This window comes from Triturus cristatus, chromosome 12 (assembly GCF_964204655.1).
Source record: "Triturus cristatus chromosome 12, aTriCri1.1, whole genome shotgun sequence".
In the NCBI taxonomy this organism is placed as follows: domain Eukaryota; kingdom Metazoa; phylum Chordata; class Amphibia; order Caudata; family Salamandridae; genus Triturus; species Triturus cristatus.
In genome coordinates, this window is record NC_140595.1 from 221,786,274 (window position 1) to 221,805,085 (window position 18,812).

Here is an 18,812-nt window from a genome sequence, read left to right on the forward strand (position 1 = left end):
CTGCACAAGCGCCAAACGATCATTATGGTCCCGCACTGCCTTGACGGTAGGTGATGCAACCTCCTCTGCATCCCCCACATCGTGTTGTAATTCTACCATCTCTTTGGTTAACACAGTTACTTTGCTAGTGACCTCTGCGATTAATTGCTGGATTGCAGAATTATCAGCTCCAGATTGCATATAAAACTGTTGCACTTCAGCTCATTGTTGTTGCACTTCTGACTGTTGAGCCTGCAGAAGTTGCAGCATTGCCAAGAGAGTAGGTTCCTGAGGGGTCACATTATTCAGAGAATCCTAGAGTATCACTGAAGCGGAAGAACTAGATGAGCTGGATGACTGACGACCAAAGGGGCAGGGGTGAGTCACTGTGAGCAGGACTGTGAGCATGCTGGGCATAATAACTGAAGTGAGCTTGAGATTTTGCGTCCTACCCCCCTTCAAGTTTGTTTGAGCCTCTTGGTTAGCAGTGGATAGATGAGACACTATTGCTTTCACGTCGCCCTTTCACATTGGCAGCCTCAAGGGAAGTAAAACTGCAAGTATGGGTACTCGCTGTACGATTCTTAACTTGGCTGACCTTACTTTTCCCTATTAAGGATCCCATTAAAGCCCCATTCAGCTTTTTAGAGCTCCCCTGGCTCATATACCCTCACCTGAATGCTGATGTATCAGGCGTTTCCTCAATTCCTCGGCCCTAACAGCTTGGCCACTTTGGTAGCTGCTGCTGCCATCTCCGGCATTGATGAAATATCTGTTAATATAGAGCATAGTTTGCTGGGTAGAGTATGATTAGGTGATCGCAGCCTCAATAGAGTAACAGGAGTGTTGGTCTCCTTTGCATCCACATTTCTCCCTGGAAAAGTAACAATCATTCCCACAGTACTTACTTCTGTCACTTAAGCCCCATTAGCAGCCTCTGTGTTTCCTGGAGGTTTAAGATCTTCTGCCTCATTGAGCGCCCAAGGCACGGATTGTGATATATTGCAGTTGTGTTGCAGCGTAGGGGCTAATGGAGTGCTCCCCCTCGGATACATTATATCCTTCAGTTAAACCTGCTGTAGCTTTGGGTGTGGCAAGCCTTGCATGGGAGCCACCGCCATTTACACATCATCCAGGGCAGTTTCTTCCTCAGCTACCAGAGATTCCTCTGTGCATACCTGAAATAAACTGGCTGCTGTGGCTCCTCCATGCAGTTTCAATATTGGACGTCCCACTGAGGAAGCCCTGGCCTCCCTAGCATCGAGAAGTGATCGGGGGACCCCGTCTTCCTTCTCCAACCAGCTTAGCTCCAAGCGTGTCTGTGCTGCTCCACATGTGCCAAGCCAAGCCCCCCCCCCCCCCCCCCCCCCCCGGAGCTTCTGGTTTCTTGAGGCGCCATACTCTGACTTCCCTGCAAAGGCCAGAACCGAGCCTGCTTGTACTTTGCAAAAAACAGCACAAGAGTAAATGCGCAGTCAGAACACAATGGAAAAGGCAGAGAAGCTGCCACATAGGTAAGGCTTCAGTCCTCAGCACATGTTTGCTAGCACGCTCGACGAGGCAATCATTCTGTCAGTGACTACCAGCGCTAATGGAAGCGAGTGGGTGGGGCTGAGCTCCCAATGCAGGATCAGCCCGCCATCTACCCCATCTCCTTTTCAATGGGTGGAGATTCCAGTGCCAAAACAGAAACAAATACCACTCTGCAAGATCCATTTCTTGTTAGGGACAACCAAATGTATACCCAACTGTTGATCTTAAGGGGATGAAACATTTGCAGGCCCTTTTAAATTTTAGGTTATTTCATCAATGGTAACTGCAGACCTGTAAGGAGTCCCTACCCTGGATGGTTTGATAGCTTATGTGAAGATGTAACAAAATATTGTGTTTAGTACTTAATTGTAAACCCAGGAATTGATATTGGTAGCAGCTGCCAGGCTGGAATACAAGTAATGCATTAGAAATAGGAAATTGGGGATCAAGGCTAAAATGAGGGGGAATCTTGTTCAAGCATGTAAAGAAAAGGATAGCATGAGATTTTGGGATATTGTAAATAAAGGGAACAATAGCGCTGCCACAATAGAGGGGTTAGTGTCTAATATTAGTCCAGAATGTTGGCATGACCATTTTAGGTGGATTTTCTCCTTCTGGGAAATTCGGGGACATATGAGTTCGTTTTTGCTCCTCAGTTCATGTTTTATCTTGAGGACGTCATAGCGGCTATTGAAGATAGTTCGTCCAAAAAGGCACTGGGCCCCACTGGGGTACAGATGGACCTTTATTAAGCGAATATCCCTCTGTGGGCACCATTATTACTAATGTTCTTAATTATGCCGTCTCCCAGAAAATACCAGACTAATGTCAAACAGCTTGTATAGTGCAAGTTTTTAAGAAAGCTAACAAGAAAGACCCCCAGTGTAACTGACGGATCTCTTTGTTGGACTCAATGGTTAAGATTGTGGAGTGCATTGTTCTACATAAACTTGAAGATAGGGCCCAAAAAAATAGTATTTTTAATGTTGTGCAGTATGGGTTTCATGAAGGGCTTGGAACCCAAGAGCAGAGTCTGTATCCACGCCTGCGGTTAGGGAAATCTGAGATTGCTAAAAAATGCTCATTAGATCTTGCCTTTATGGATCTTAGCAGCGCCTTTGATTCGGCAAAACGTTTTAAACTCTGGTGTATTTTATCCAAATTAGGATTGCCTCACTTGATAGTTGAATTTTTACAGGCTTTGTTTGCATGAGGGAGTTAGTGCATCAGTTAGGTAAGTATGGAGGGTGAGTGTACCAAATCTTTTCACCTCTCTAGGGGAGTACACTAAGGTTGTGTTTTAGCCCTGATTTTATTTCTGTTATACATTATTGGCTTGTATTCTTTTTTAGTTACACATGGAAAGGGTCTTCCAAAAGTGAAAGCTAAATATGTGGCGGCTCTACTTTACACCAATTATGCGGTTTTGCTCACGCACATAAAATGGTCTACGGGGTCTTGTATATGCCTTTGTTAAATTCATGGATGATCTAGATCTTGAAGTTAATATATTCAAGAGATACTATATGGTGTATGGTAAGCACCAATGCAAAACTGGACCCATGTTGATTAAGGGCCAAAATATTAGGAGGGTTAGGGAGTTCTCATATTTGGGTGTAACTTTTGATTCTAGTGGTAGTTGGTTGCCCTACATATTAAAACACAGCTCACGCTTTAATATCTCTGTGGGGGCCATATTTGAGTTGGCGTCTACAGTCATTAGCATACCGATCCCTTCTTTAATAGAGGCAGGTGTAAAAATATAAATGTTTACCGATTATGACCTTTGGGGAATCTATCTATATGGGGATATTGGGACTGCTCAAGTTTACAACGGGAGGAGAATTTCTTTTTTGCAGGCGATTGCTTGGTGTTGGACCAGGTAGTCCCCATTTCTTTTTATATGAGGAACTAAGCCTAAGTTTTGTGGAAGATCGCATTAAGCTTGAACATCTTCTCCTCTGGATTGATTGATGGGGGAATATACACACTGTATTTAATTTGGAGATTATTACTGATTGTTTAGCATGTGATTTCGGGCATAAAATCCCATGGCTAAGTTATATTAGGACTACCACTATAAGTTGAGGAAGACCAGAGCTGTACTTGTCCCCAAACTTGCTAAATAAAAGGTAGAGTGGTCTTGTTAAGGAGTTTTTGAGATTTGCATCAGCTGCTAGAGAGGCGAAGGAACTGGGGAAAACATCTCTGAGAGTTTATACTATGTTTAAGATGTGTGAGGGTATGCAACCTTATCTTCCAAAAGTTGAAAATGTTTGGGAAAGACCACTCTTGACCAGATACCGACTGGGCTCTATCAGATGCAACGTTTGTTTCCCTTTGGAACAGTATGACACAAACTCTATCTTAATGTGCCCCTGTGAAGGTGCTTCCCTTCAGACAATGATGCACTTTACCATATTTTGTAAATATTATGAACCGTTTAGATGCAGACATTTATTATTTATCTTGAAAATGTAGGAGGTTTGACAATGTAGACCAGCATTTTATTATCTTTGTATGCTACCTGATATTGATGTGCGTTCTTCCATAGTTAAGAAATGAACTACGATGGTGGTTTCAACATATTCACAAAGCCCAGCTGTCATCCACCCCAGACGCATATTGGAGACAGGCTGCAGGCACACAGGGCTAAGAGAAAAAAAATACCATCTTTCTAAAAGTGGCATTTTAAAAATTGAAATGTTAAATTTGACTTTATCAGTAAAGAGAATTTACCATTGCAATTCCATAGACACTGAATATTACAGCTCTACCTCCTTCCAATTGGGAGGTACAACTTATTAAATGTAAGAAGGAGAATCCATAATGTTAACCAATGGGAGGGGTAGGCCTCAGCGGTGAATCATGGGGAGTGTTTCACTACCAGGACAAGTAAAACTTAAAAGTACATGTCCTACCTTTTAAGTAAACAGCACCATAAGGCCTGCCTTAGGAGTGGTTTATATGTAACAAAAGTGGAGCTTAAGGCTTGGCAAGGGGTTTTAAATGCCAAGTCGACATGGCAGTGTAAACTGCACACACAGGCTCTGCAGTGGCAGGCTTAAGGCATTTTTAAAGGGCTCCGTATGTGGGAGTCTGTTGCTAGATGCATTTAATTTACAGGCTCTGGGCACATGTAGTGCACTTTACTAAGGACTTATAGGTAAATTAAATATGCCAATTAAGGATATGTGTAGGAAACTGGGTTTATGTTGCAGTAACCCCTGCCCCCCACTTTTTGCCAGATTTCGAATGCACTTTGACTTGATGTGCCCTGGGTCCCTGCCAATCAGGTTCCCAGGGCCGGTGTTCTTTCCCAAAACTGTACCTTGTACCTCCAATTGGCACCTCTCTGGCCACATGTAAGTCCCTTGTAAAAGGAACCATGGGTACCAAGGGCTCTGGGACCAGGGAAGGCCTCGAAGGGCTGGAGCACATATTGTGCCACCCACTCTTAGAGGTCCTGCACCTCAACACACACACACTGCCATTACAGGCTCCGTGTTTTGTTGTAGAGAAAAGTGAAGAATCGATATGGCACACATGCCTGGTTGCCATGCCTGCAAGCCACTGCCTATGGTACAGGCTATGCACCCCTCTACCTGGATGCACTACACCACTGGTGATGGTACAGTTGCAAGAACACTGTACCCCTACAGTGTCTAAGTCCATTCTTAGACATTGTAAGTGCAGTAAAGCCATAAAGAGTATATGGTCTGGGAGTTTCTCATTATGAACTCCACAGCACCATAATGGCTTTACTGAATTCTGGAAAGTTTGGTATCAAAGTTCTCAGGATAATTAACCCACACTGATGCCAGTGTGGGATTTATAATACCATGGACTCAGAGGGCATCTTAGAGATGCCCCTGATAACGACCAGCCTCTGGTGGGTTCCCTGACTTTTAAACACCGGCCAGCTACAACAAGACATGTTTCTGGACCACTGGGGTGGGAGCCTTTGCTCCCGGAGCCCAGAAACAAAGCCTTTTCTAGGCGGAGGTGGTCACACCTCCCCCAGGTCAGGAAGAGCCATCTGTGGCAGGGGGGCATTGAAGGCATTACCGCCTTTGTAATGCGACCCCCAGCCTCTCCTACTATCAGGAGCAGGCCCCCTTCCTGTCTCCCCTCCTTTTCGGTGGGAAGACAGGCAGGAAAAATTAGAACAGCCCAGAAGGTGTGCCCATCTCTGCCAATCCCACCCCTCAGGTGGGGGAGGCAATGTGAAGCCCACTCTTCAGTGCCCCCCATCTTGCAGATGGCAGGCACTCTCCAATCAGGATTAGGGATTGTGCCCACTCCCCCACGTGGGGTGAGCACTCCAAGGGTGTAGTCACCCTAAGGTCAGTAGCCCATTGGCTACAGACTCGAGACCACTAAAACGCACCCTAAATACAGTATTTAGGAACAGCCTTGAATTAAGAATACAGATTCTCTCAACCTACGAAGAAGGACGAAAGACGATGCCCAGCAGAGGAGACTGCAGAGAAGAACTGACTTGGCCCCAGCCCTACCAGCCCATCTGCAGTATCCAGAAATCCTGCTCCAAAACTTGCCTCGTCTTGCAGCCAGCGACCTCCAGAACACCTGGGAGAACTTACAGCCTTCAACAAAGACCGTATGGCCTGTGAACAGCAGCTCTTTTCAAAAGAAACTCCCAAGGCAGACTCTGAGTCTGCGGAGGACAAAGAAACCCAATGCCTGGAACCACCACTGCACCCGACGCCTACGGCCTGAATCCAGGTGGCCTACCGGTCCCAGTGAGGTGCCCCAGCGCTCCAGAGTCTGAGTCCACCGTGGTTTGACCCCTCCAGGACTCCACGATGTCGCCTGCAGCCTCTGCATGGAGACACCCCCCAACCGCAAGTGGCCTCGTAAGGTGAAATCCGACCTCAAAAGACACCCATGCATCCAGCCGCCCTGCACCCTGGATAAGAGAACCCGAGGTGCACCTACGTCCTCAAGCCCCCCAACTTACCTGCCAAGCTGTTGGTTCCTCCCAGAAGTCTTCCTGGACAGAGCCTGCAGCCAAAATCCAACCCTCGCAGCTCTCATTGAAAACAACAGGGCACCCGAGGCCAAAACAGCACCCTGCACCCAGCCGCCCCTGCACCGCTGCGGGTGTACTTTGAGTGATAACTCAGATCCCCCTTTGCCCTGAGTCTAAAACCAGGAGCTTTGCTCCCACAACCTTGTGGCCTGCTCGTGAGCAGCCACCAACCGGAGGCCCCCAATTACCCCTTTGGATAACATTGGGCCTCAGCACTCTGCACCCAGCTGCCCTAGTGCAGCTGAGGGTGTTCTGAGAGTGCATCCTTGACCCCGGGGGAACACTGGTTCTAACCCCAGAATACCAACTCCCACAAATAAGTACTTACTTGCAAACCGTTATCTTAATTTCTTTTCATAGGATTGCATTGACTGTTTTTCCTTGAAAATTCTTCTAAATGTGGATTTGGTTTGTATAAAACATTGAAAAACAGCAAATGTACAAATCACACTGATTAGCAAAAGTAATTTTAAAGTAATCTAAAAGGTAACGTGCACAGTAATCTTTAAAGTAACTAAAAAGTTATTTCAAACTGATGACTTATCTGTAATATAACCAACAGCATTTAAACCTGCATTCAACTGTAAATTACTGCATAAGATTTTGCAAAGTATTATTTCACTTACCTGCACCAAGCTTGGCTTGAGTCTAGAAATAAAATAACTAAATAATATTTTTGATACAAACAAATTGGTCTGAGTTCAGTCTTTGAGTGTGTGACATAATTTCTTGCCTGAGTGTGTACAATAAATGCTTAACACTTCAACACCCTCCGCATCCTCCAAGACCTTCAAGTGGATCCCCCCTGAGTCAAGGAAGACAGTCACCCACGCACTCATCACCAGCAGACTGCACTATGGAAACACACTCTATGCCGGCATCAACAAGTCCCTACTCCGCAAACTCCAGACAATACAGAACACCGCCGCCAGACTCATCCTCGGCATCCCCGACACGAACACATCAGCCAACGCCTACGAAGTCTCCACTGGCTCCCCGTGGAGAAAAGAGTCACTTTCAAAATCCTCACTCACGCCTACAAATGCCTACACAACAACGGACCCAAGTACCTCAACGACAGAATCAACTTCCACGTACCCAAAAGAAACCTCCGATCTTCCAAACTCGCACTAGCCGAAACCCCACGCATCCACAGAGCAGGCGGAAGATCCTTCTCTCACATTGCAGCCAAGACCTGGAACGAGCTACCAGCAGACATCAGACGCGCCCCCTCCCTCAAGACCTGTTACTTCGGCTAAACAGATCTGCGGACCCCCCCCCCCCCCCACTCAGCACCTTGAGACCCTCACTGGTGAGTAGTGCGCTTACAATTCCCTGATTGATTGATTGATTGATTGATTGATTGATAAAGCCTTACTGCTCGCCCACACTGCCACAAGCCGAGAGTAAGGTGCTAGCTACTTTGACCTCTGCCTACCTTTGGGGTTCCACTGGACTCTGTGCATGCTATACCTCGTTTTGGTATAGTATATACAGATCCAGCTTCCTACAGTATGCAGTCAAGCTATGTTTAGGGGCGAGAGCACAAGCACTGTAGCACTGGTCCTGATGCCAACAAAAATGAGAGCAGCAAAATTGAAGGCAAGCGGGCAAAAAGTTTTGGGGAAGACCACTCTAAGGCTGACAGGTCTAACACAGTTTATAAGTTACAATTGGCCTATGAACTGATATAGAGATGCATGCAAATTGCCTGGTATAGGGTAGAATGTTAGGTTTTTTCCCTAGTCTTTCATTATCCTAAAGTTGCTAAAAAGGGTTAATTTGGGTAGAGATACATTTGTATGGTAAACAAATTCCAAACACTTGTTGCATTTTTAAATCTTGAGTTTGTGCTTCTCCAACAAATCACTCAAAAAATATACTCCCTGCTAGTATGGATGATATGTGATTCCTACACCTTGTAATCCTCATTGTAACATTTTCTATAGACTGATTTACACACCTATGATTCATTGTCTATATAATATGTGTGTGATGTTAAGTGATCTGACATCCTACACTGGTAGCAGCAGCACTTTAAAACAAATGAAATTTATGTGAAAGAGAGGCTATGGTGAGATGAGAGGCACTTTCTAGGTCTCGGCTAGCGAAGGCTGCGCTTGCGCAGTCTCACTCGCGAGATTTAATGTTTTAGGAGTGGGGCTTTAACCCGCCCCTTTTTTTACCTCTTCTCCATTGGCTGGCCTCTTAAATGCTGGTCAGCCATTGGAGAAGAGCTTTGTCTTTCCAAACAAGCCCCGTCTTTTTCGGATTCGTGGGCGTGTTTTTTCGATTCTTTCGTTTTTTTGAAGCCGCGCCCCTTTCCGCCCCTTTTACACGTGGTGGGCGTGTTTGTTTTTGTTTTTAGCGTCGGAAGATTCGTCCATTTTGTGCGCGGTGCTGCTCGGCGTTTCAAGGCCGCTTTCAGGTAAAAGCACTCACTGATTTCTGATGTCTCGGTACGGGAGCCTTTAGCCTGGCTGCGGCGATGGCGGAGGGTGTACCCATCTGTGCATGTCCATTTGAGACTGCAGTGAAACGTTGGGCAGCGAGCGGTTTTTCAGGTCTGGCAGGCACATTTTTTGCTGGTGTAATATGTCCCGCATAGCCGCTTTAATAGTCGCTGCAGGTAGCGGTGTAGGTTTGTGTGGGCCCGTAGACGATTGGGCCGTGAGGCGCTATAGTCCTGGAGGCTGCAGAGAGGGCATATTCATGTGATCACGTCTTTTCAGAATGCAGAGGATGAAACGTTGGGCTGCGAGCGGTCTCATAACTGGCAGGCACATTGCTGGGGTAATATGTCCCGCATGTTTAACGTGCCGGTGTTGGGTCGTCGCTATCAGGAGGCCTGGCGTAACAATCATAAGCATCGAGCTGTTAGCTCAGTTAAGTAATATGGTGGTGCCGAGAACCCTATTTCATAGGTTCGATTCCTTATGGGCCGATTTGCATTGTTTGTTTTAATTTTAGCTAAATTCTTTTGCATCATGTTATTAATTTTCATTTTGAATTAAGGGCTGTGCGCAACAAATTATTTTGTGTGGCCGCGGCTGGAAGCAGAATGGTTTGAGGCTGCCGCGTTGTTTAGAGCAAGCCAGTATGTGGTGCAAAACCTTTTCTGAAATAATTACACATAGTGGTGCCAGCTTGAAAGATGTAGTAACACTTGGCTGAACAGTACATGCTTTGCTGCACCGTTCATTTTGCGAGGCCTTTGTTCTTAATAATGATCAGCCAGGGTATGCTGAGGGCGGCCAGTTTATGTTGGAGGCTTGTGCAGGGAGAGCAGCTGGTATGAACACCGAAGCGCACCAGGCAGGGTTAACATCCGCATTCTCTCCTTCAAGATGGCTTGGTATCCGACATCCGTTTTGAGAAGGTGTCTATCTAGGGAGCGCTGTCGTGTTATTGCTTACTTTGCACTGTAGTAATGAAGGGCGGCGTCTGTTAGTTTGCACTTCATTCACTTCACGGACTACAGATCTAGGGCTGGGATAGCAGAACAGTCCCGAGCATCACAATGTCCAGTCTGAGTTACGCAGTATCCTGCAGGGTGTTGAGTAGTTTGATAGAGGAGTTCTACTCCCATTTCAAACCGTCTACGAAAGACCTAACTAATGTCTGAGCAAATGACGTTAGGTTTTGAATAATGTGCAGTTACAACAGACCATGTTTGTTTGCACGGGTGTTGTCATGGCCTATGAGTTGAGGGCAGAGACGTTTTAAGGCAATGGCAAAGTGGGCTCTGGCCCAGGGCCCCAAACTTTCAGAGGGGCCCCTGATAGAGGCAGCTATGTTTGGCAGTGAGTCTTGCCCCGATGACCTTGAATAATTTTAACAGATTGTTGTGAATAGCGTTTTTCTATCATTTATGTTTAATGTGTAAGTATATTACAGACATTTTGAAGAAAAAGTGTGTTAGTTTCATACAACATTCATATAAAAAGTTTCTTAGGTCATTACGGACCTCACATATGAGGAATGGGGTGTGACAGATTTTTTTAAGTAATATTAGTGAGCTGCTGTTGTGTTACAATAATGAAAACACGCTTCACTCTCGCATTTGAGAGAGATTAAGCTATTGACATTGTAAATAACAATGCCGTTTCTTTAAATGTTTTAAAAACAAAGACATAAACAAAAATAATGTCATGAGCAATGCCAATAGCTCTAACTTTAACAATGCCGAGACCGTTGCATTGTAAATGCTTGTTTAGGGTGTTAACGAGGGAATCCATGGGGAATGAGGTCATTGGAAGACAGGAGTAGTCCTTTTTAGGTCTCGCCTGACCCAGCGCATGCGCTGGTCTGGCAAGACTTTTTGAGAGGGCTCCAAAAAGTGCTACCAGGCCAGCCTAGACCTACCGTGCATGTGCGCGGCCACGCGCGCCGCGCTTGACGAGAGTACTTTCACTTTCGCGGCCGCACGGCCGCTTTGATGTTTGACCGCGATTGCGATCACTTACGCTTGTTGGATTTGTGGCCTTTAATCTCAGAACAAACCTTAACCCCTAAGAGCAAAGGGCAAGAGATCGATTTACACCAGGAACAAACTCTAAATGAGGCATTACTGTTAGTTAGCAATAAATAATCCAAGATGAAAAGCCTACACATCAAGTGACATTAAATTAAAAAAAGGCTTCTGCAATTGAACCCTTTAATGTCACTTGTCTTAAAAAAAAACATTAAGACTCGCAAATATCATTCCTCTCCAGAAGATGTGCAAATCTGTTTCTCATTGTTTGCTTTTTCTAGGAATCGTATTAAACAATGAACTCTTCAAGTGATATTATGTTTTTATAACTAACCACCTTGTTCCAAATCTACGAAAACAAGAAGAAAAATACTACATCTAACAAAGGAATAAGCAGGGTAGAGCAACTGAAAAAGGCAAATGCATTCAAACACCACAGGCTTGCGATGGTAAAAACTCATACCAGGGTTTTCAATTTTTTTTAACAGATGACCTGCAGTTTGAGAACTCTTGAAAAGAAATGGACTGCATTCTCTGTAGAGCTAGGAATAGGTACATTTTGGAGTACAATAACACAGGAGTCAGTGAGCACCAAGGATATGGGAAATAATATCGGCGCTTGTGGTGTTTAATCAGGGTTATTCAAAACAATAGGTGTTCATTTACAGCACTGTCTCACCCTTCTTTGGACTGTAATTCGGTCTTACACTTTGTTTGACATTTTTGCAGAGAATTGAACGTGGGCAGATCTTTTGTGCCAATGTGGAAACTCCACATTTGTTAAGGACTGTCACAGGTTTTCTCCATTGACATATCCCAATCCCTGTCAGATCAATACACTCAGAGTGATCAGCAGCATCAGCCTGCAAAGTGAGAGATCTAAATTAGGACTGTTTTTTTTAGGTCTGGCCTAGAGTTTCCATTAGCTGGCTCACCAGCCTCGTGTATTCCAAAAAATGTGAGAGAACGTGTGTGTGAGAGACAGTGAGAGTGTGAGGGAGACAGCATCCTCGGTCAGCCTACTTCATTCATGGGTCTGTTCAAGTGCTATTCACATTTTGTTTCCACCCATCAGAGAGCATACACCATTGCACAGTGGGTCAGCCTACTTCAGTCGCTGGCTCTCTTTAATGCGAGTGACAGTATTGTTTTTTAGCACTTCTGCCTAAAACTGTAGTGGCAGAGTTGGTGGGCCAATTCTCTGCTTTCATTTCATGTTATTTAGTATTTTTTGTGATGGGTAATTTATGTTTTTTACAAACATTTGCACACTATGTTTCGACAGCTGCAGTTTTACTTTTTATTGCTTTCAATGCCTACTGCATATGTTTGCAAAAGAAAGAAATAACACAAACTGAATACAAATTGAAACAAAAGTAGTCATTTTCTCCGCTATAATACCCTCAAATAGAATTGCATTAAAATGTGTTCAAACTAAGCTCTGCAATGTGGCTTATGATTCCGCAGGATCCACAGAAATAAAATCCACACCAGGAGAGGTTACTGAGTTTATCAAGGGGATATCAAGGCCACTGTGATTCCAAAATCAAACAAGCATTGGCATAGCCAATAGGTCTCGCCTTTGGGACCTTATAAGTGTTTAGCCATGCAACGGTTAATTTTGCTGCACCAAGGACTTTGTGCTGGATAACTAAACACTTATAAGGTCCCAAAGGCGAAACCTATTGGCTATGCCAATGCTTGTTAAAGACTAGTAGGCCTGGATACAGACTCGCTCTTCAGAGATAAATCTAGATTAGGCATTAACTCTATCCCACACATTTGTAGGTGTTGGGTCTGCAAACACACAAATGTGTGCAGTGTGCTTCAGTTAACGCCAACATCATTTCTAGCAGCCGCTGCTCTGGCCACTTGTTTGTCGTGCATTTGGGAACGATTATACACAATATATTTATATATACAATAAACACTGTCGTGCAAACACAGAACGTACAAGAACACACACAAGCAAGTATACGGACTCATAAGCATGCACAGGAGAACACAGGCACACACAAACACACATAGACCGGCACTAGAACACAGGTAAGCACACACATATGCTATCAGATGTACAGTATGCATGGGCATATAAATATTTCCTGCGTCTCTCTTTAGCACCAGGATGCACACCACCAAGGCCAGTGCACTGTGACTCCCTGCCCAGTGCTCTGGTTGCACCAAGACTCGCACCACCCAGCCGTGCAGTGTCTCTCTGTCAGACGCTCTGGGTGCACACCATCTCTAGTGCAGTGTGTCTCCTTGCCCAGCGCTCTGGGTGCACCTGGAAGCACACCCCCCAATCAGTATCTGTAGTTAACAAATGTACTTCCTACCATTTGTATGTGAGTTTAGAATGTCTGTTTGTATCTTTTATGTTATTCATATACTCTAAAGTCCTTATGTAATGTAATGTAACTGGTTTTATTGTAAAGCGCTCTGACACCTTCGGTTAAAGTTCGCGCTATATAAAAATGCATAATAAATAAATCCCTGGGAGGCCCCACCCCGTCCTCCTCCTTCCTGCTGTACATTGTATCTTCAATTACTGTTGCCTGCGTATATTTGCGTCACTCTGTGTGCCTTCTTCACATACCAAGCATTTACAATGCAATAGGTCTCGCATTTGGAAAAGATTGAGCTATTGGCATTGTAAAAGACAATGCTTTTTATTTATATGTTGGTTTTGAAAACGGATAAATAAAAGGCATTGTCATTTACTATGACAATAGCTTACACTCCCGCAAATGCGAGACCTATTGCATTGCAAATGCTTGTTCCCCTTTGTGATAAGCTGCTCGAATGTCCCCCCCATGATGACAGGGCAATGCCCCTCTCTCCCTTGAGCTCCAGCTGTTCCATCACTCAAGTGCCCATCCCCATCCGGCAATGGTGCCCTGCTGGTTAAACACCTAAGAACTATTCGAGACCTCAATGGGAAAAAAAAAAAAAAAAATTCAATTAGAATAACAGAGCCCCAAAGCCATACGTGGTTTACCATAGAGCCAGTGGAACATTACAAATGGAAATGCTGACAGTCAAGAGAACCTCGAGGGAGGGCAACAGAGCAAACAAGTTACATAACAAAGATATATAGTGACAATCAAACAGGGCGCTATAAATTTGTGCACTGAATGGAACCTGCTTGCCTTACCTTGCTACAACGATAGGAGACAACAGGAATGTAATCGTATGTTTCTTGACACGCGGCGATTGATGACAATCCGGCAGACATGTTGATCACGGCCGCTTTGCTGCAGCCCATACCAGCCTCGTTGTTGTCTTCTGCAGCCTTCTTTAAGAGGTGTAGAAATGCCTGAGGAGACAGAAATCCTATTAGCAGCCACTTTGGATGCAAACGAACCAGAAAAAGTAGCGCCAAAGCATTTCTGAGGGAAAACTGCACTAGGTGACCATTCCTTTCAGTTCTTCAGCTTTGACAGACTCATCACAGTTGACAATGTGGAAATTAAGGAATGTAATTCTAATCAGAGCTGATGAAGAAAACACATTTCTGTTGCTTGAGGAATGTGTTGCAAAACATAGTGATTTATTTTGGTTGCAAGACCAGGAGACCCATGTAATTTTATTTCATAATGTGTTTCTGGGTCATGTCTATAAATGAAAACAAGCATTGGCATAGCCAATAGGTCTCGCCTTTGGGACCTTATAAGTGTTTAGCCATGCAACAGTTGCATAACTAAACACTTATAAGGTCCCAAAAGCGAGACCTATTGACTATGCCAAGCGGCCCTGCGGCCGCAAAAGTGAAAGTGATCGCGATAGCGATCAAACATCAAAGCGGCCGTCGGCTGCTAAAGTGAAAGTAATCGGTAAAAGTGGCGCGCGCGCCCGCGCACGTGCACTGTAGCTCTAGGCTGGCCTGGTAGCACTTTTTGGAGCCCTCTCAATAAGTCTCGCCAGACCAGCGCATGCGCTGGGTCAGGCGAGACCTAAACAGAGGGCCTCATGTACAAAATAAAAAGCAGCGTTGCGCCGCAAGCCATTTTGCTGCGCCGAGCTGCATAATTTGAAAAGCACAGGGATTCGTCGTATTAACAACAATACGACGCATATGTGTGCTCTCCCCTGCTCTGGCCAGCACAGGCACCCTTGTGTCATGTTGCAAGGGTGCCTGCGTTTCTGTGGAAATGTGTAATATTTTATTTAGAATAAGCAACAGCCATTTTGGGTGTGGTGTTCATTTCGTTTCCTGTGTTATTCTTTCGTCCTCTGTTGCTCTTCTTTTCACTCTGCTTGTGTTATCTATTTTAGTGGACTTCCTGACTCAGCTAAAGCAATGCACGTGCTGGGGGTTTGTAGCTGCCAGTACACATGGTCATAGATGTTAACTGTCGACCATTTACTGCTGCCATAAGCATTCCTGCTCCCCCTCCCACTTTGCTGACCACATGGTTATTCATCTGCCCTTGTTTGCTGATAACTATTTCTAGAACGTGTTCTTCCTATTTGTTCACATGCTTACAGTGCAGAAAACCGTTATAAAAGGGACACAGTTTGTGAATTGAGTGTACTACTTCCTTGCAGCACTTGAGAGTGTTGTGTGGATGTGGTCCCACTCATGAGTGATTAATAAACTTGGTATTTATTCCAACTCCAGTGCTGATCTCTATTTTTTTGGTCTCTGGACCCGTGGACAAGAGGGTGACCCTGCACAAGTGTGCCCACTTTTAGGCACATTTCCACATTGCAGCGATGATAGTTTTTGAGCAGGAAGGGATAACTTCCTGCACAAAAACAATAATTGATGGCATTTTCTTGTTTGTCTGTGTGCCGCAGAATGCAGCACGCAGAGAAAGAGGAACAAACGAGGAGTAATACAAGTATTTCTCCTCATTGCACCATGGCTACGCCTCCCCTGGGGAGGTGCAGGATTATGACTCATCCCCAGCTTTACAAAACGTTGTAAATCTGGGAATGTGTCCGGTTCCATGGATGTTGCATGGAAACACCCACAGCAACACTCATGGAACGCCCCTTTCACGCAGATTAATGTGTGAAAGGGGCCCATATTTACAAGGTCATGAAAAGTAACTCAGGGTGACTCTACATGGCCTTGTAAATATGAGCAAGTCAATTGCGTAGCTGGTGGGTCAAAAAAAGTGACGCACCGGCTGAGCATTGGGCTTGTAAATGAGGCCCAGAGCGTTTGTACAGACTCGCATCATGCTTGTGTAATAATTTCTGATTTATGTGATGCTTTTATCAGGGTGTGGCTTGTTTCCAAACCTTTCCCCATCAACTGTGGGGGCAAACGAAAAGGGGGACGAAATCTTGGATTCAGAGAGCACAAAGAAGTACATTCTAGCACCATATTTGATAAGATAGACCGGAGGGGCATTGGAAAAATCTACTGAGAATACTTGGGTGCAGGTATGATTTAGCAAAAGCACTGTTGATACAAAGAAATGTCAGACAAGAAAATGGCTCACTACGAGGCCACATTTTGGTCTATAATGCAGCATAAGTCATTCTTCTGTGTTAGCAACTCTGGAGGTTTTGGTTCTATTGACTCCACCCCTTATAGGACTACAGCGCCTTTTATTTGCCAGGGACATTTCGAATAGGGAAAAATAACTAATGATTAATCTAAAGAAAACTAAAATCATGACATTGAGAAGCCTAATAACAGATTCTCGTTGTTCGAGAATTTTCTCCTTTTTTGTCCCATTTACTATTTAGCTTTACTGATAAATTAAGCTAAACACCAGATAGTCATGCGTATAGCAAGTGGAAAGGTTAAGGAGAAAATTTACCTGTGGGTAATTGGGAATAAATACATTTTATGTAGCATAAGGAGCACTGTCCCCTCGCTGTTCAGCATGTTTGTGGCCAAAACTGATCTTTGTTGAGATGTCTGGGAATGGTATACAATGTGAAATGTAAGAGATTGATTGTGCTGAGTCAAGCTCACTATAAGCTTAGAAAAGGAACACCACAAACAGAAAGACATGCTGTGATATGGGAAATACGTCCCGATTGCCATTTGTATGATGTTGTTGTTGTTGACAACTAGTCTAGCTTGTGTTAATTGACGATGTCATGATGTGGTAGTGAAGTATTCCACAATCTGTGTCTAGTACATATACATCATTCTCCTCACGGTGCCAATGTGTGGTGGTAAATATTTAGAGATCTATATCTAGTACATGCACATCATTCCCCCATGGTAGGGCATATGTGACAAATTGTGTATGTTGTGTGCAGTTCAAAAACACAATAAGGCATTATCTAATGTCTAGTCCCTGAATTATCCTTATCAAGGGCATGTCTGTCCCAATGTAGTTTATAAATGCACAAAATAGTTCCCGATCATTATTGAGGCCAAAAGGAATTTTGATTCTCAGCTGGATAATATATTTGGATTAAAGATAGATATATAGTGTTGCCTAGACTGACAGATGGATAGAGAGACAGACATATATAGTGTTGTCTAGATAGATAGACAGACAGTTGGAATAAACAACACTGTTTTAATTAGTAAAATAATAGTTAAACGTCTATATGAGCATGGCATACAAGAGAACTGAAAAAAACTTAACATCCACACAAGCAGGACATACCGACAATTTGGTTTACAAATGTAACTGTAGACCTCAATTCAAATTTATGCCACTTCACATATCTGTGCAGTTAAAAATCCACTTCATTGTGTGCATTCTCAAAAGAGGAAACATTTATGAACAGTTTCAAATGGACAGTCTAGTATGCTGTGAAACAGCAGCAAGTCAGATAAACACCACTTCAAAACGAATTTACATTAGCATTAGCAGGAGCAGGAACTCATAATGATGTAATGTGCCTTGTGCTGACATCCAAATAACAAGCATTTGCAATGCAATAGGTCTCGCAGTTACACGAGTTAAAGCTATTGGCATTGTAAATGACAATGCCTTTTATTTATGTTTTCAAAACGAAAACAAATATAAAAGGCATTGTTATTTGCAATGTCAATAGCTCAAACTTGCGTACATGCGAGACCTATTGCATTGCAAATGCTTGTTTCACCTGACATCGGCAAAGGGGTGTACAGAGCATGTCAGACGTGTTATGTGCTGCATTCCATATCTAGCCAATTTAAAAGCTTTTTCAAGTTTGTATTCCTTACACCATAACGAACCTTTAACTGTTTTTTTCCAGAGAAATTCCTTTTGTTATGGTGTACTGCATTCACTTGGCACGTACCGGATCCACATTGCGCACACCCTTCACACGCAATGGCAGTTGGCCGTAGGGCCTAGCTTTTGGCAGGGCTCTGCCCATAACCTCCACTGGCAGAAAACATCTGCTGCGCATGCCAGTCGGTGTCCTGCAGCGGTTGGCATAGAGCCTGCCTACAAACAGGGTGATAGAAGGAATGCTAAAATTTATCTCAGCCACTGGAAATTGCTGGGGCTCCATTTCAATCCAACGTTTTGCACCCTCCATGCAGTTCTCAACAGAGGTTCACCTTATGCAAATGAGTGAGTATTGACCCTGCTCCTCACTGGAACAGTCTATCCTGAACTGTGAAGCTAGCCTAGTCCAGAAGCAACCCTAGAACAGTTCTGGCCTGTCTGTGTCTCGTCAGTAAGTTGCATCTTGTGTACTCTGGCATTAAGAACACAATTCCTAAACCATCACCAACAAAACAATACTTGGCAAAGCCAATAGTTCTGGGTACTAATGCACACAGTGTACTAACACATGTAGTGTTATCACATTACAGTGAGACACACAGGAAGAAACAGCAGGTGAGGATAAACAGTTATT

At 44.2% G+C, this 18,812-nt stretch overlaps 1 protein-coding gene across 1 annotated transcript in view; it reads right to left on the minus strand.

Moving 5' to 3' along the window:
* LOC146775747 (uncharacterized) overlaps positions 1-18,812 on the minus strand; it is a 124,455-nt gene that overhangs the window by 45,125 nt on the left and 60,518 nt on the right. The window contains exon 4 of the mRNA XM_085637882.1: positions 14,194-14,355. Within this exon, the coding sequence (XP_085494008.1) occupies positions 14,194-14,355 (162 nt within the window). The remainder of the gene's footprint in view (positions 1-14,193; positions 14,356-18,812) is intronic.